The 15,433-nt window shown below is 33.8% G+C and overlaps 1 protein-coding gene across 1 annotated transcript; it reads right to left on the reverse strand.

The window, feature by feature from the left end:
• Positions 1–990: 990 nt before the first annotated feature.
• On the reverse strand, positions 991–1,727 carry LOC131605512 (uncharacterized). Its single transcript, XM_058877858.1, has 2 exons — positions 1,619–1,727; positions 991–1,376 (listed from the first exon to the last, which is right to left on the reverse strand). Exons 1-2 carry the CDS (start codon positions 1,725–1,727, stop codon positions 991–993), a joined length of 495 nt encoding a protein of 164 aa, XP_058733841.1.
• Positions 1,728–15,433: the final 13,706 nt, after the last annotated feature.

Consider the following 15,433-nt stretch of genomic DNA (forward strand, 5'->3'; position numbering starts at 1 on the left):
ATGTGAGGTTATATTATAGACACAATATCCACCTAAAACAAATTTAAAATAAATTGTCTAAAGCTAAACAGATAAACTCGTTTGGGTATATTATATATCCACCGGGTATATTCTTAAAGAAGTATGTCTAACTAAAACTGATATACCCACCCGGATTTATGATATACCATCAGATATATCATAAAGAAATCTAAATTAACCATAATACCTTTCCAAATTCATATTTTTCATGCTTCTCATTCCTATTAACTTCTTCAAACCCTAGTGGTTGCTTCACATAAACTCTTTCCTTTAAAGGTCCATAGAGGAATGCAGACTTCACATTAGGTTGGTGCATCTTCCAACCTTCGTAAAGTGCTATGGACACAACCAGTTTGATTGTTTCAAGCCTTCATTTGTACTTATCAATTTTACCATTTGGTTTTAACTTCTGTTTGTAAACCCACCTTACATCAATTGCTTTCTTGCCAGAGTTCTTAACCAGCTCCCATGTCTAGTTTTTCTCAATGGCTTGAGTTCCTTAGCCATTACAACTTTCCAATTTTCATCATACAGAGCTTGCACATGATTAATTGGTTATGTCTCAATCATCAGTGTGTTTTCAATCAGCTCACCACTTTCCCTGATTGCGTGATAAGGAAATCTCTCATAGTCATTCAACATGACTGATGGAGCTCTAGTTCTGCTTAATTTTCTCACTCCTTGAGTTTGTGCAAGCTCAACTGATGCAGGTTGTTCCTAACACAAATGCTTTGGCACTTCAATCTTTGGAAGTCCATACACCATCTTCTTCATAGGCATTAAGCTAAGACTTTTAAAATTGAGATGGCCAAATCGTTGATGCCAAACCCAATCATTATCTTCAGATATGGTTGATGCAAGACATTAATGATAAAACATATTGATCATGACCTTTAATGTCTTATTGGTTGATATAGGTTTCTTCAAAATTAGCCTTGAAGTTTCATCAAACACTTTGAGTTACATTCGTTACAGCTTCGTTGTATAATTCTTGTCAAGTAATAGACCCAAAGTGATCAAGTTACTTGCCATTGAGGGAACAAATGATACATCACTGATGATAGCTTCATGGTCATCCTTATTTTCCACCCCGATGTTGGACATTCCTTCCAATGTCACCATGTTGTTGTCTCCAAAACAAAGTAATCTTCTAACTAATTCATCCACCTTGACAACCCAGTTCTTGTTACCAATTATATCGTTGTTACAACTTGTATCGAGGTACCACACATTTACTTTCTCTGAAGCCAAATGTGTTGCATCCATCAAGATAACATCATCAAATTCACTGCTACCATCATGAGAAAATAGAGCCACACCCTGGTATTCATCATTGTTCTTGTTGTAGTAGTAGTCTCTAGCATAATGACCAAGCTTTTGAAAGCAATATCATTGGACTTCCTTCATGCAACCTTTTTCTGGACTTTTGATTTTGATTTGAATCATTCTTGCTAGTTTCATCTTGGCTTTTTGAAGCCTTACCACCATCACCATTATCATTCTACTTCTTTTTCCGTTTTGCTTTCACATTGTTATTGCTTGAGGAATTTTATTTCATCTTATTGAAGAACTTTTCTTGTAATGCCAGTTTAGATACCTTTTTCTAAATCTCTTTTCTCCAGCCTCATCTCATGTGCCTCAAGAGATGCTTTTAATTCTTCAAGCTTCATCTCCGACAAGTCTTTAGATTCTTCAATTGCCACCATAATATGATCAAACTTGACTAGAAGAGCCCTTAATATCTTCTCCACCTTCTACAATTCAGAGGTATTTTCTCCACATTACTTCGTCTTATTTGTCAAAGCCATCATCTTTGAGAAGAACTCAACAATGGTTTCATCATCTTTTATCTACAATTTTTCACATTGCTTCCTCAAAGATTGCAACTTCACTTTCTTTAACTTCTTGAGAGTATCCCAAGTCTCCTTGACTGTTTCTTGCTCAATAATCTTCTCAAAGATATTTGATTCCACACACTGACGAATCGTGACAAAGTTTTTCCCATCTTTCTCAATTCACGATGAACAACCCTTTGTGCCTTAGTAGCATTTGTCTCTAATGACGAGAAGCCATCATTCATGATTTCAAGCACATCTTTAAATCTGAATATGACTTTCATTTGTGCACAACATATGTCATAGTTTTATCCCTTTAAAGCTGGTAGATTGGTTGGGAATTGGTTGGAGGTAGTGCTTTCTTTCACCATGGCTAGAGATTGAGGACCGAAACAGTGCTCTTGATATACCAATTTGTTAGGGAACCTGTTTTATAGGTTACTTGACAAATGATGATAGAGAAAATTATAAAGTTATTGAGGGAAGAGAGTTTATTGATTATTGTGTATGTTGTGTTTTTTAATTAGAATAAAGGGTGATATTTGTAGGCACACTAGTCATCCAAAACAAATTTAAAACAATTTGTCTAAACCTAAACTGATATACTCGTCCGAGTATATGATATACTTCCTTGTTATCTATGATATACTCCGAATATATTTTCAAAGGAATCTGAATTAACCTAAATAATAATTTCACCTAAGACTAAAAAAATTTAATACCACTTACAAATAAAAAAGAACTTTATCAAACAATTATATCTCATATTTATACAATAATATTTTATTTTGATACAAAAATTATTTTACTAAACTTACAATATAAAAAAAATTTATCAAACAATTTTATCTCATATTCATACAATAATATTTTATTTTGAAACAAAAATTAGTTTACTAAACAAACACCTAAAATACATACTTTGAAAATAATGTTGTGGAATATTTAGAAACAATTTTAAAGTCACATAGTAGCAAGGCATATTCTTCTGATATAATATTAGTAGCACGTAGTATTGGCAAAGCTTTAACTCAGAATAAAGAGAATTGGCCAATAAGAAAATCATTCTATGATATTTAATTCAATTTAATTATACTAATAGTGAGAATAATATTAAAGATAAAATGATTTCTATCATGAAGCCAATGTTCATTGATTGGTATAAAAAATTATGAAATGAACCACACAAAGAATCTCTATCATAAAAGATATGCCACTCTGAAACTAACATGAGATAGAAAAATATAAGCAGCCTCTTAATCAAGTCCATTGAAAATAAACATATTTAATCTTATCATGGATTTGACTTGAATACTTTGATTCCTCGATCCTTAATTTTGGTTGTCACATTAGTCAGTCAATAATAGTCATTATTATTTTTAAAATAAATTAGTAGGCTGTTGATCAATGATTTATTGGGACAATTTTTTGAAGAAAAAAAAAAAAAGAAGAAGAAAGAAAGAAAGATGTGAACTAGTTAAGAGACAAAATGTTGGCTTATTAAATTAAAATATGTTGTTCAAATTTCTACACGTAGATTGTTAAATTAAAACAAACATTGGTGTCAGAAATTATTAGAAAAAATTAGAATATATAGATATTTATTGATGGGTGTTTACTCATTTGGTTGTGAGGAAGAACTATTATGAATAATATCGTCATTGTCAATTGAGTTAGAGCTTACAAATTATATATATTTTTTAAAATACATTTTTGAAATAGCTCTAAAATGAAATGTAATTACTTTAGCGGATATTAAAGTTAGGAATATACCAGATTTATTTAGGTCTTATAATTTAGAGAATCTTTCATTCTTATCGTTGGGTTCTCACGCATCATGTGCGTTTCCTAAAATATCTCATGTTTTCGAAGGTGTATTTTCTGAAACACATTTTTTTTATTTAATGTTGAATTATTATGTAGTGCATCTACGAAACATTTTTTAACGTTGTTTAAACGGTTTCGTAGATGCATCTATGGAACAATTCAACGTTAAATAAGTTTTTATTAATTTTAAAACAATGTTGATATTAATTTTGATTAGCTTGAAAGACAATTAATGTTTCTACTTGGTGAATTGTGTGTCGATTAATTTGTATGATAATGAGTCGTTACGATTATGTATTGACATTTCAAGGTGATTATTTTCCTTGCAAAATGTATGTGATTTGTAGATGTTAGAACATGTTCTAGGCCATTCGTAAGGCCCAAAATGACAGGCCTAAGAGCGTCGTCGGGCGGCAAAGCGCATGAAGCAGATGATCTCTCATTCCTCCTAGAATAGATAATTATGCCCTCTAGAAGTGTTGGTTGTCGTCTAATTAGATCCAATGGTTACCTGCAGATGATCTCTCATTCCTCCTAGAATAGACAATTATGCCCTCTAGAAGTGTTGGTTGTCGTCTAATTAGATCCAATGGTTACCCGTAGATGATCTCTCATTCCTCCTAGAATAGACAATTATGCCCTCTAGAAGTGTTGGTTGTCGTCTAATTAGATCCAATGGTTACCCGTACAACGCGCTTCACCTCAAGTGAATCACTCTCATTATATAAAGAGAAAAACACGTCATTTCAATTATTCAAATCCGTTCACTCTCACATCACTTCTTATTATCTTACTTACTTGGGTGTTGGAGTGCTAACCTTGCAAGTCAACCCTTTCTCCACCGTAGCAGAAACATAAATCCACCGCAACAAGACATTACTTCTTCATTTCACTAATCATTTCTACTTATGAACTAAACAGTAACGTAGTATGTGGGAATCAACATATGATTCCTATGAATTCCACAAAGAATAACAATTTCTCCTTCGTAGATCTAGATCTCTAATTTTTCCTTGCAAACATTGATTTTTTCTCAAAAAATATAATATAAAACTCTTGAAGCTATGGTGAATTCTAAAGTAACTCGATCTTTCAAAACCGCCACTATAGTTGTTGAAGCTAGTAAGGCCTATCCTCCTCCATCGGAGATGGATGATCAAGTTTTAGTAACGCCTCATTCTATTCCAACACTACAAGATCGAGCTCCTCTAAGAATCAACCTGGAAGGATTCTAAGTTTTTCTAACTTTTCAGCTTTTGCCTCAGCCTTATTAAGGTGGACCTTCTAACCAAACTCCTTTATAACCTCAGGTACCTATATAAGAGATGTCCCCTAGCCTCCAACTCATGCAAGTCAATCTAGGCATGCAGAGAGCCACTAGCCTAATGAAAAACATGTATAACTTGGTGCACTAGAACAACTCGCAATTCCTAGAAGACAGAATCATGAGAATTGAAGAAAACTTACCATATGTCCACCCAAGAGATACTAACATATGATGAGCAAATTTGCACGACAGTTCTGTCAAGATAATAAAGAAAATCCCCACCAGAGCGGAGATACCATGTGAAGTTATTCCACGACATCCAAGCCACCACTGAATTAGGGTACACGAGACTCCTCCTCTCGGAACTAAGGAAAGGAGGGGGCCTTACTAGACATGATGCTCGTAGTTGTAGTAGTCACCAGCACACCGTTCTCTTAGGAGAGAAAAGTATGATGTAGAGCATGTCGATAATAGGTTGGAGTATTGCCACGCCTATGGGGCCGTAAAAGATAAGTTTTTTGTGATAAGTCTCGCCAAAATGGTTATGACGTTGTACAAGACCCTTCTAGATGGGTGTATCGACTCATGGAAGGATCTATGCGACTCTTTCACCGTCCAGAAACAACAACATATAACTATGATGGTGCTCATTGGGATCACGTCGGGGAAGAAATAAGTCCTATATGAGTACATTTATTGTTTTACTAAAGTGGTTGTGGATGTGGGAGGTACAAACATCGTGCTAAAGTGTTGGATATTCAAGAAAGGTTTGAGGCCGTAATGCATAGTTTGGGAGTAACTCAGGCTCCAGGAAGCTTGTAGTTTAAGCGACTTGTTAAATAGGTTGCAACCCTATATGAACTATGAAGACGAACTTCTCGAAGAAGTGGAAATATCCATGATACTTGTAACTTTGGATGCCATTTGACCTCAGAAAAGACAATAATTGTTGAAGAAATAACATGAAGTGAGGATCTCGGGCTAGATTCACCTCCTACACTCATTTGAACACTTCAAGGGAGAGTATATTGTGATAATATGCTAATACGAAGTTCAAAGATGTAGGATAAAGAACCCCTAACAGGTTAAAGAATCCCCAAGGACATAGAAGTCCCATGTATTTTTTCAAAAGAGTTACGACCACAATGCTAACGAGTGCTTTCAAATGAATTATGCCTTTGAGGATTTGATAACAAGAGGGCGCCTCATCAAGTACACCCATGAAATAAAGAAGGATTCTAGTGGTCGTGAAAAGTTTCCAAAAAAATAGTCTCCTCATAGAGAGAAGTCCTCTTTTAATAAGGTTATCAAAGTGGTAGCCAGAGCTAAGGGGAAACGGGACAACAACAATGAAAAAGAGGAGTATTTAAAAGGAAAATGCCAATACATGACTTCTATCACAGACGGATTCCCTAGGCCGAATAAACCTTCCAAATGGGCCATCAAAAGAAGGGTTGTTGATTTGATGGTCGTTAGAAGGAAGAAAGATATACCTTGATCGAGAAGCTGAAAAGGCCCGTCACTAGATTCATGGATAGCGAGAAAGTGATCAGAGTACTAAATGAGATATTTCCTATGGTGATAACAGCGGCCATGCCCAATTGTGATGTGTTTATGACCGTCATCAATGACAGAAGTTATTGCAATATCATGTATGCCGATTTCTTTAAAAAAACTTGGGATGAGAAAAGAAAAGTTGTGGTCATACAAGTGCTTTGATTTGTAAGCTTTTAATGGCACGATGACCCATCCCTGGGAGAATATTGAACTGACGCTCACCTTAGGAAATGAGAGAGAGAGAGAGAGAGAGAGACATCAGGACTATTAATCCACAATAGGAGGTTCCCTACAGAAGCATCTACAACTGCATCCTGGGTAGACCTTTCACTACAACAGTGAACGCGATAGCTTCCCCTGTACACCTCAAGTTGAAGTACCACATCGTACATGATGAACTAGTGACAATGTGTGCTAACTATTGGACAATTGACTTCGAGCACAAGAGGGGGAGTGAATTATGGTATTCGAAATTAGTGATTTATTTTAACATTCTCAATTAAGATCGTATTAGCAAGTTTGTAGGTGAGTAACTGCAGCAGAAATAAAATATTGAAAGTAAATTGCAAAAGTAAAAGGATAAGGTTTTGCACCAGAGATTTATACAGATTTGGTCGAACATTGGCATAGTACTGTCCTCAAGAGGTCTTCTTGAGATTTTCACTATAGACTTTGAGCTTTTAAAGGTTAATTCTCACGAACCTTAATACAACCTAATCTTGATATTTTAACAGGCTTATCCCTAACCAAAAGACAACTTTTATCCAAGGCTATGCTATCGAACCCATTAGAGATTTACAGTTGATCTCTTTATCCAAAACAAAGCTTTTCTGGCAAATATTAATAAACCAATAACACAAATTTTAACACAGTTTGATCTCATGAACCAAAAACTCAATCTCTTAACGGTATCTCACCTTTAAGAATTTAAACGACATGTATGACCACTTACAAAAATATCTTCATCACAAATAAAGTTTCACTCGAAAGCACTTAGGAAACCTAAAGTGAAATAAGGAAAATTTCAAGGAGAGAAAGAAAGATAAATTCTAAAAAAATATGAAATCGATGGAAGGTGGTGTGATTTGAAGTGAGGAAAACCCTCCCTTACATAGTAGTTGGAAATGCCAAGAAAGGAAACGATTCATGGGCCGAATTGATTATCTAATCGATTAGCAAAATGCTTTAATCGATTAGACAACTCAAATATAATCGATTGTAAGGCCTAATTATGAAAATTTGGATATAGAGTCGTTACAAGTCATTGATGTTCTATCTTTGCTGATTGTATAATCGATTATCATCTTTCTAATCGATTATACAAGTTCCCTAATCGATTGGATAAATAAAAAAATTGCCAATCAATTGGCATATCTTTCCAATCGATTAGATGGTTAAGAAAATGTTTGGATAGCATTTTAATCACTTAGTTCTAGTTTTAGAAAAATATTTTGAAGACAGAAAAGTATTTTGAAGTGTGTGAGTTGCCTTAGTACTCTTAAGTTATTGCCTTACTTTTATAGTACTCGATTCACTCAGACTGACTGACGGACATGACCTGGCAAGCTTTCACACCTTTCACCAGAGTAGCTTCAAGACTTTGCTAGATAATATTTGATTGTATAATTACTTAATCTTGAGTTCTCTTACAAGATGCTTTGTTTATCATCAGTGTTGAAGGATATTGTCATGCGGCGTCGTCATAAAAACTCCAGATGCCGATCTTTATTACCTACAAGCACATAGATCCACACTAACCTATATGGAGCACTAAGGATACGCAAGGTCGAGCAACGTGATTAGATAGAGAAAGATGAGGAAAAGGCTATGGAGATTAACATAGCCTCCCTCATTAAACAGCTCTGGGGTAAATGACAAAAGCAGTTAAAACCTCACAGTTCAAGCGCACAATTAAAGATAAAGACCACAAAGTGGCAATACCGTGCCCACGCCCTCTTAGTAGCTAGCCATTCTAGAGGCCCAGGTGAGTCCCTACCACGTCAACCTCAAATTGGGTTTTCACCTGGGAGCATGGAGATACTGAGACGTCCAATAAAACATTGAGCACAATCTCGGAAAATAAACTATCTCCCAAAGAAATGAACTCGAGACTTAAATCAACAACAGATAAGAATGTAATGATAATGGTGACTAACCAAAGCTGGAATACACACTACAAAGCAAGAACCATGAAGTTTATTTATTTATTAAATACACAAACACACTGGGTACAAGTGTACCAAGATAAAAAAATTGGCTTATCCCCCAGGAGACCAGCTTTCCATTATCTATCATTTGGCCAAGACAAACTAGTTCTCGTGAAATATGCATTGAGGGATGAAAGTGTTCCACCTACTGCAAAGCATTGTCAAAAGAATCATGTGCAATAGAGTAACTCTCCTCCACTGACTTTGCATACTCCGTGGCTAAGGTGAGATTCTCGAGATGTATCTCAAAAAAATTGTCCTCGGGCTTCTTTTGACCTTCTCATGACTCCTTTAACAACACTTCAAGGTCTTCCTTCCACCATTTTGCAATAAGGGTCTAGTGCTCAAATTGCATCAACAAAAATAGCCTTTATTATATATAGTGATGTGTGGGCATAAGCTAAAGTTTCATTCTTCTTTGTCACTTCCTACATTAGAAAATTCACCTTTTAAGCCTAAATATTCTTTGCTCAAAGGATTCAACATCACATTATATCTCCAAAAACAAGGAAGACACCCCCTAAAACTTCTCCGAATACTAGTCTCTCTCGACTGTAATGCACTGATGCACTCTTAAAGCACATTTTTCCCTCCAAAGACGATTAGGATATAAGGCTTTTCCCCGCTCGATAGCACCAAAGGTTAAGAAGGTCGAGGCCTGGCCTGTATAATAATTCAAATATGATAACTCCTCTTGAAAAACTTGTTTGGATTTGTTTAATAAATATGAGTAGTTTTCTTCAAAGATAGAAGACTAGAACTCCTTAGCCATCTATAGAACACAGCGGGCCAATAGCGTAGGAGGCAACCCAGGCAAAATTGGTACAAAATCAATGGGGGCCAAGCCTCCTTAAATTTGGTGTTAACAAGGGGGACACTTAATGAATGAACCATCCACTTGAGGCTCTTTAAGCTCAAGACTAAGGTTCAGACTTCCTCCATCATTAGTTTGTGACAAACACAAAGCATCTTCCACTGTAACCCGGACAGATGAAGCTCATATTTCCATATGTGCCAAAGTAGGTGTGGCCTGGGTAACAAAATTTGTAAGGACCCCCATTGTCAGAACCCCCTCAAGTGGTGGGAATATTGGTAACACGATCAAGAAGGGGATAACCGATGAAGTCCTCCTCATTTGATGCATTTTGTTCTCACATTTCATCCTATCTGTAGAATAAGAACATACATGTTATAGAAGAAATCATTAAAGAATATCCAAGAAAGAGAATATTCTTTATCTCACTAACCAAAAATAACTTTCCTAGCCTCCTACCAGCCGATATCTACTAGTATACGTGTTTCTATGAACCACTTTAGTTGCTTCTTTGATGCTGTATTAGGAGGGACAACAAGCCTAACGTAACCTAGAGCCTCGAACAATGACACCAACAACCTCTTACAGAAAATGTCTTCTCAATACAAACCGTCCATCTTGTAAACAGAACACCCGGAGTCTGGAAAAAAATGACTTTGGTGTCATAACTTAGCAAACATGTTTAAGCATTAATAAGGCAGACCATGGTCTATTGAGCATATTTTAGCACGATCTTCTTCATTGAAGGGAGTGACCACGAAAAAGCGATCCTTAAAGTGCTTCACACTATCTGAATAAACATCAAACATATTGGTGCATTGCCCAAGAGATATCCAACCTTGACCCTTTACGAAAGCAATCAAGCTACTTTGAGCTTTGAAAACATGGAATAAAAGTGTCAAGGTTGGCACACTTTCCTTAAATTCGCACAAGTATTGGAATACTTTAACGTAAGCTTAAGTCACCAGGTGTAATTATAAAGGGGGTGATTAACAAGTGGTTAAGAACGACAACCTTGAAATTATTAAAAGGGAGAGAGAGACCTATCAAAGAAAACAAACACTCGTGAAGAGGAATGAAACACCCATTTACATACCCTCTTATCTTCGTCAGGAACAAGTGCTCCCCAATCAAACGAAGATCCCACCTCAGTGAAAACATGGTCTAAACTGCCCTTAAAGACAAAATTAAAGGCATTTTCCAATGTCTCATGATCCATCCACACTGGCGAGTTGTCTTCTCTTGCCTTATGAGGCATGGTAGGTGGAATCTTCATCTTGAAAAGTAATTCCAATACAGAAAAGGAAAATATGTAGAAACGATGCAATACACATTCAAGGGTAATGATTCGATTATTCACTCAAACATATCAATAATAGAAGTTTGAACATCTAAGACCATAGAAACCCGCTCTCTAGAAACCATAATAATAAAGGAAGCAAAAGTAGGAAGAAAGATATATACCTTACCTTAAAATAAATGACTTGATCACCTATGTGTCACAAGTACCACCGAACAACAAGTCACATATAAATATAATTAGAAAATCAGTGCATAAGAGCTAGCAAGAAAAATGAAAGTTGATGATACAAAAAATAAGAGCATTTATAATTCACATATAGAAAAAATGAGAAAGAATAATAATTCATGAACTTTTTATAAGTGCCTTAGTCACGTACGACCATACAATGTGTCGTACGGGAAAGCTAAAACAACATCATCAACGGTCGAGATCTCCCAAGCATTCGACTTAGAGGCTTACACGGAGAACCCTTGTCTTGCAAAACATGGACAAGAGCTTACGGCAACTGTTTTAAACCGTTTGCAAGGCCCAAAGTGTGTGGCCCAAGAAAGTTGTTGGACGATAAAACGTGAGCAAGTGATCTCTCATTCCTCTAAATATAGACAATTTTGTCCTCCAGATGCTTCAATCATCATTTAATTAGATCCAACGACTAATACACAACACGCCTCACTTCACACAGACGATTTTAACCGCTCTCACTATATAAAGAGAAAACATGTCATTTAAGATATTCAAATTTATTCTCATTCTCATATTATTTCATTCTATCACTAATAGGCTTGTTGAAGTGTTAACTTTATAAGTCAACCCTTCTCCACCGGACCGGAAGCACAAATCTACTACAGCAAGACATTACCTCATCGATTAATTTTAGTTTTGAACTAAACAAAACTAATATAAATGTATAACAAATTTTGAAATGAGTGATGAGACTCAACAAACAATCATATACGCTTGAAGTTTGTCGACGAATAACTTATGATTAGTCTGGTCTCTTTGTTATGGTTTTCTCATGTCTAATTTTCTAAAATTCAAAAATATTAATTTTGTATCTTTAAAATATATATTTAATTTTGCAAAATTTTACAAATTATTCTATTTGATTAAATTTCGTACATTTAGAATCTTTGACATGCAGTATTAAAAATACAAGTTAACAAATGTAACCAAGAAAAAAAAACAAGTTAACAAAACAATTAAAATATTTATGGCATTTATTTAACTATTGTAATTTTAAAATAAGAGAATCTTATCTTATATTATTAAAAATGAAAGTGAGTCATAATTAAACTTACATCTTTTTTTAGTGTACAATTCGTACAAGTAACCGGCGATATAGGAATATTAAATCAATATTTCTAGAAAAATGGTAAACACCAGAATCCAAATCCATTTCATATCAACAAAAAAAACACATAAGTTATGTCAACCATCACAAAAGCGCGTGTGAATCACGCACCAAGGGAATATAATTTTATTCTCGTTTTTAACGTAGTGGTTGAGATAAGGAATCCAATTATTCAATGGACCCACTTTCGATATTGTCTCAGATTACGTCTGGAACATTGTGGAACTGGAAAGAAGAAAGATGCTTTTTTTTTTTTTAACGTTGAAAAGGACAAGCTTTTACAACCGTTAGATTCTGGTTTTTTTCTTCCATAGAATTAAGAATCTTTTTTACTCCACAAAATTCTCCTTTGGTTTACTCTATTTAAAGATTCATTGCTTTATTGTAAATATTTATTCAATTATTGAGTTTTATAATATATCTTATTCTTATCTTAAACGTGCAGTTTGAATTGTTCGCTCTCGTTTCCGCATCTTCACTGCTTTTGTCTGATGCTTACAATCAAAGAATCCATACATGATACAACTAGATATTATAATGCATGCCAATTTCCTTAAATGCCCATGGTATCAATTTTTTCTAATTTCTCCTTTCTCCTTTTCTAATCATTGATTTTTTATTTATTGTTTTATTTGTTTTTTTACTGTCAAATATACTTTAAAATAATATTACCATCTTATTTATAATATTTTTTAATACATTAAATAATTAATATACATATATATAATTAAAAATAAATTTAAATAAATTTATAAATAAATTTTTATTTATTTATGAAATTAAATGAAGTAAATTCTTTATTTTAAATAAAAAATATTTTATTGTATTTTACAATACTATTTATAATTAAATTCTAAGTGCACAAGAAAGAAAATAATTTTTCCTCAAGAGCACTTGAATGAGATGGAGTGGTCTCTTCCCACTTAATCAGAAGTCTTGGGTCCGACTCTCGCTCTGGGCACGCAACAATATTAAATTTCTTAGGGGGAATTTATTGTCTATTACAATCCTACAATGCTCGAGAGATTAGTCTCTGTAAATCCCTGTAATTACGCGCAAAGGATACTTGATATATACTTAAAATAAAATAATTTTTGCTTGTTTGCAAACCGCACATACTCATGACTTTTTATTTGTTATTCTTATTATTGAGTTAGGTTAATATATGTCATCATTGGAGTATCGTACTATCTTGAAATACCGTCTTATGACTCTCTTGTTTTTTTATTGATAAAGCTTGTCATGTGTGTCGTAAAACGTGTTTGAATATATTTCGGAAACACTCGATTCATTGTAGGTAAAGCCGTCAAGATGGACCGACCTATCGAATCGGCCCACGAGCCCTATATTTTATCATGGGTCGGGCCGCAAAAAAACCTTAAAAAATATAACACTATCTTTTTGGCCCAACCCATCGGACCTTTATTTTTATGGGTCTAGCTGAGTCGGCCTAGCTGACTTCCGGCTGACCCCTTAAAAATAAATTTAGTTAATTTTGGAAAAAAAAATATTGAGCTAAGATTTGATTGTATAAGTGTGTTTCAAGTGAAAAAGAATAGTTAAAAAGGATGACTATATGTTTTCAAGATGTTGTGATTAAAGAAATGATTGTGAGATGAAGAGAAAGTTTGATCAGTATTCGTTATAATATTATTTTCCTCTATACTTTTACATAGATATCTTCATGACATTTATATATATATATATATATATATATATATATATATATATATATATATATATATATATATATATATATATATATATATATATATATATATATATATATATATATATATATATATATATAATATAGGGTTTTGCTACAATAGACCCACTAGTTTTTATGAAGGTCTATTTTAGCAAGCTTTAACTACAAAATGGTTAAATGCACCTTAAGGTGCATGTTGCTAAAATAGACCTTCATAAAAATAAGTGGGTGTATTATAGCAAACCCCACAGGGGTTTGCTATAATACACCCACTTAATTTTATGAAGGTGTGTTTTAGTAAGTTTTAACTAAAAAATATTTAAATGCACCCTAAGGTGCATGTTGCTAAAATAGACCTTCATAACTTAACTAAATTTATTATCACTCTCTACTTATGTTGATTTGATGAATATTTTAAATATCACTCTCTTCATGTGTGTGTTGATTTGATGAATATTTTAAATATCACTTAACTAAATTTATTATCACTCTCTACTTATGTTATGTAGCTTTTATCCATTACATTTATAAATTTAAAACTATAATATTGAAATAAGGGACTGACTAGCCCATCGGGCCACTGTACCTATTAGAAACTGAGTCAGACTCATTTTTGGCAGCCCATGAAATAATCAGACCGACCCACTTCAGCCCTTTTATATGTTTTGGCCCTCAGGGCCAAAGCGGGCTGAGTCGGGCCATTCGACAACTCTAATTGTAAGGAGCTTCTAACTTCAAGTACTGACATAACCTAGTTAGAGATGTCATATTTGATATATTTTGACGGGTCAGAGCATATAACTATGAAGAAAGAGGTGCTTGTGAATTTTTTAACTGACCTACATGAAGAGAGATTGATATTTATGATAACAAATTGTTTGGTTTACGAGTGGGTAGAAGGCAAACTTGCATGTTTGAACTTGACAAAGGTTTTTTCACTGGTGAGAATGAGGATTGGAGATTTTGTTATAAGACACACAATCCTCAAAGTCATTTCAAATAAAGTGATCAATCACGAGAAAACGTTTCCGATAATGAACATGTTTTCATATTATTTTCTTTTGACATTTTTAATTTCTTAACACTAGAAATAGTGAAATTACAGAGAGTCACAAGACTTATGCATGACAATGTTGTTTCTTCTAGCTCAATAGATAATTTTAGAGAAGATTGATTTTATCAATAAACAAAAAAATAGTGACGCAACTTTTCTTGTTTGCCTTCTATTTATGTATAGACTTTATTATATATTAATCACTATTCTACTCATGCCTTGAAAAGAATTGAATTTTATTGTATAACTTTAATTGATATGTCTTAATGGTGTACAAATATTTTACACAATTAATTAATCAAAGACATTTATGAAAATGTTTGATTTTTATTTTAATCAATCATTATATAACGAATGGTTGTAATGAATTGATAGTGTAAAAAATTACAGCAACGTTACATAATAATTAACTTTTTATTATATTATTAAAATATATTACAAAAATTTAAAATTTTTAATATTTATTAAATCTATCTGCATCTACAT

This window comes from Vicia villosa, linkage group LG5 (genome assembly GCF_029867415.1).
Source record: "Vicia villosa cultivar HV-30 ecotype Madison, WI linkage group LG5, Vvil1.0, whole genome shotgun sequence".
Lineage (NCBI taxonomy): Eukaryota > Viridiplantae > Streptophyta > Magnoliopsida > Fabales > Fabaceae > Vicia > Vicia villosa.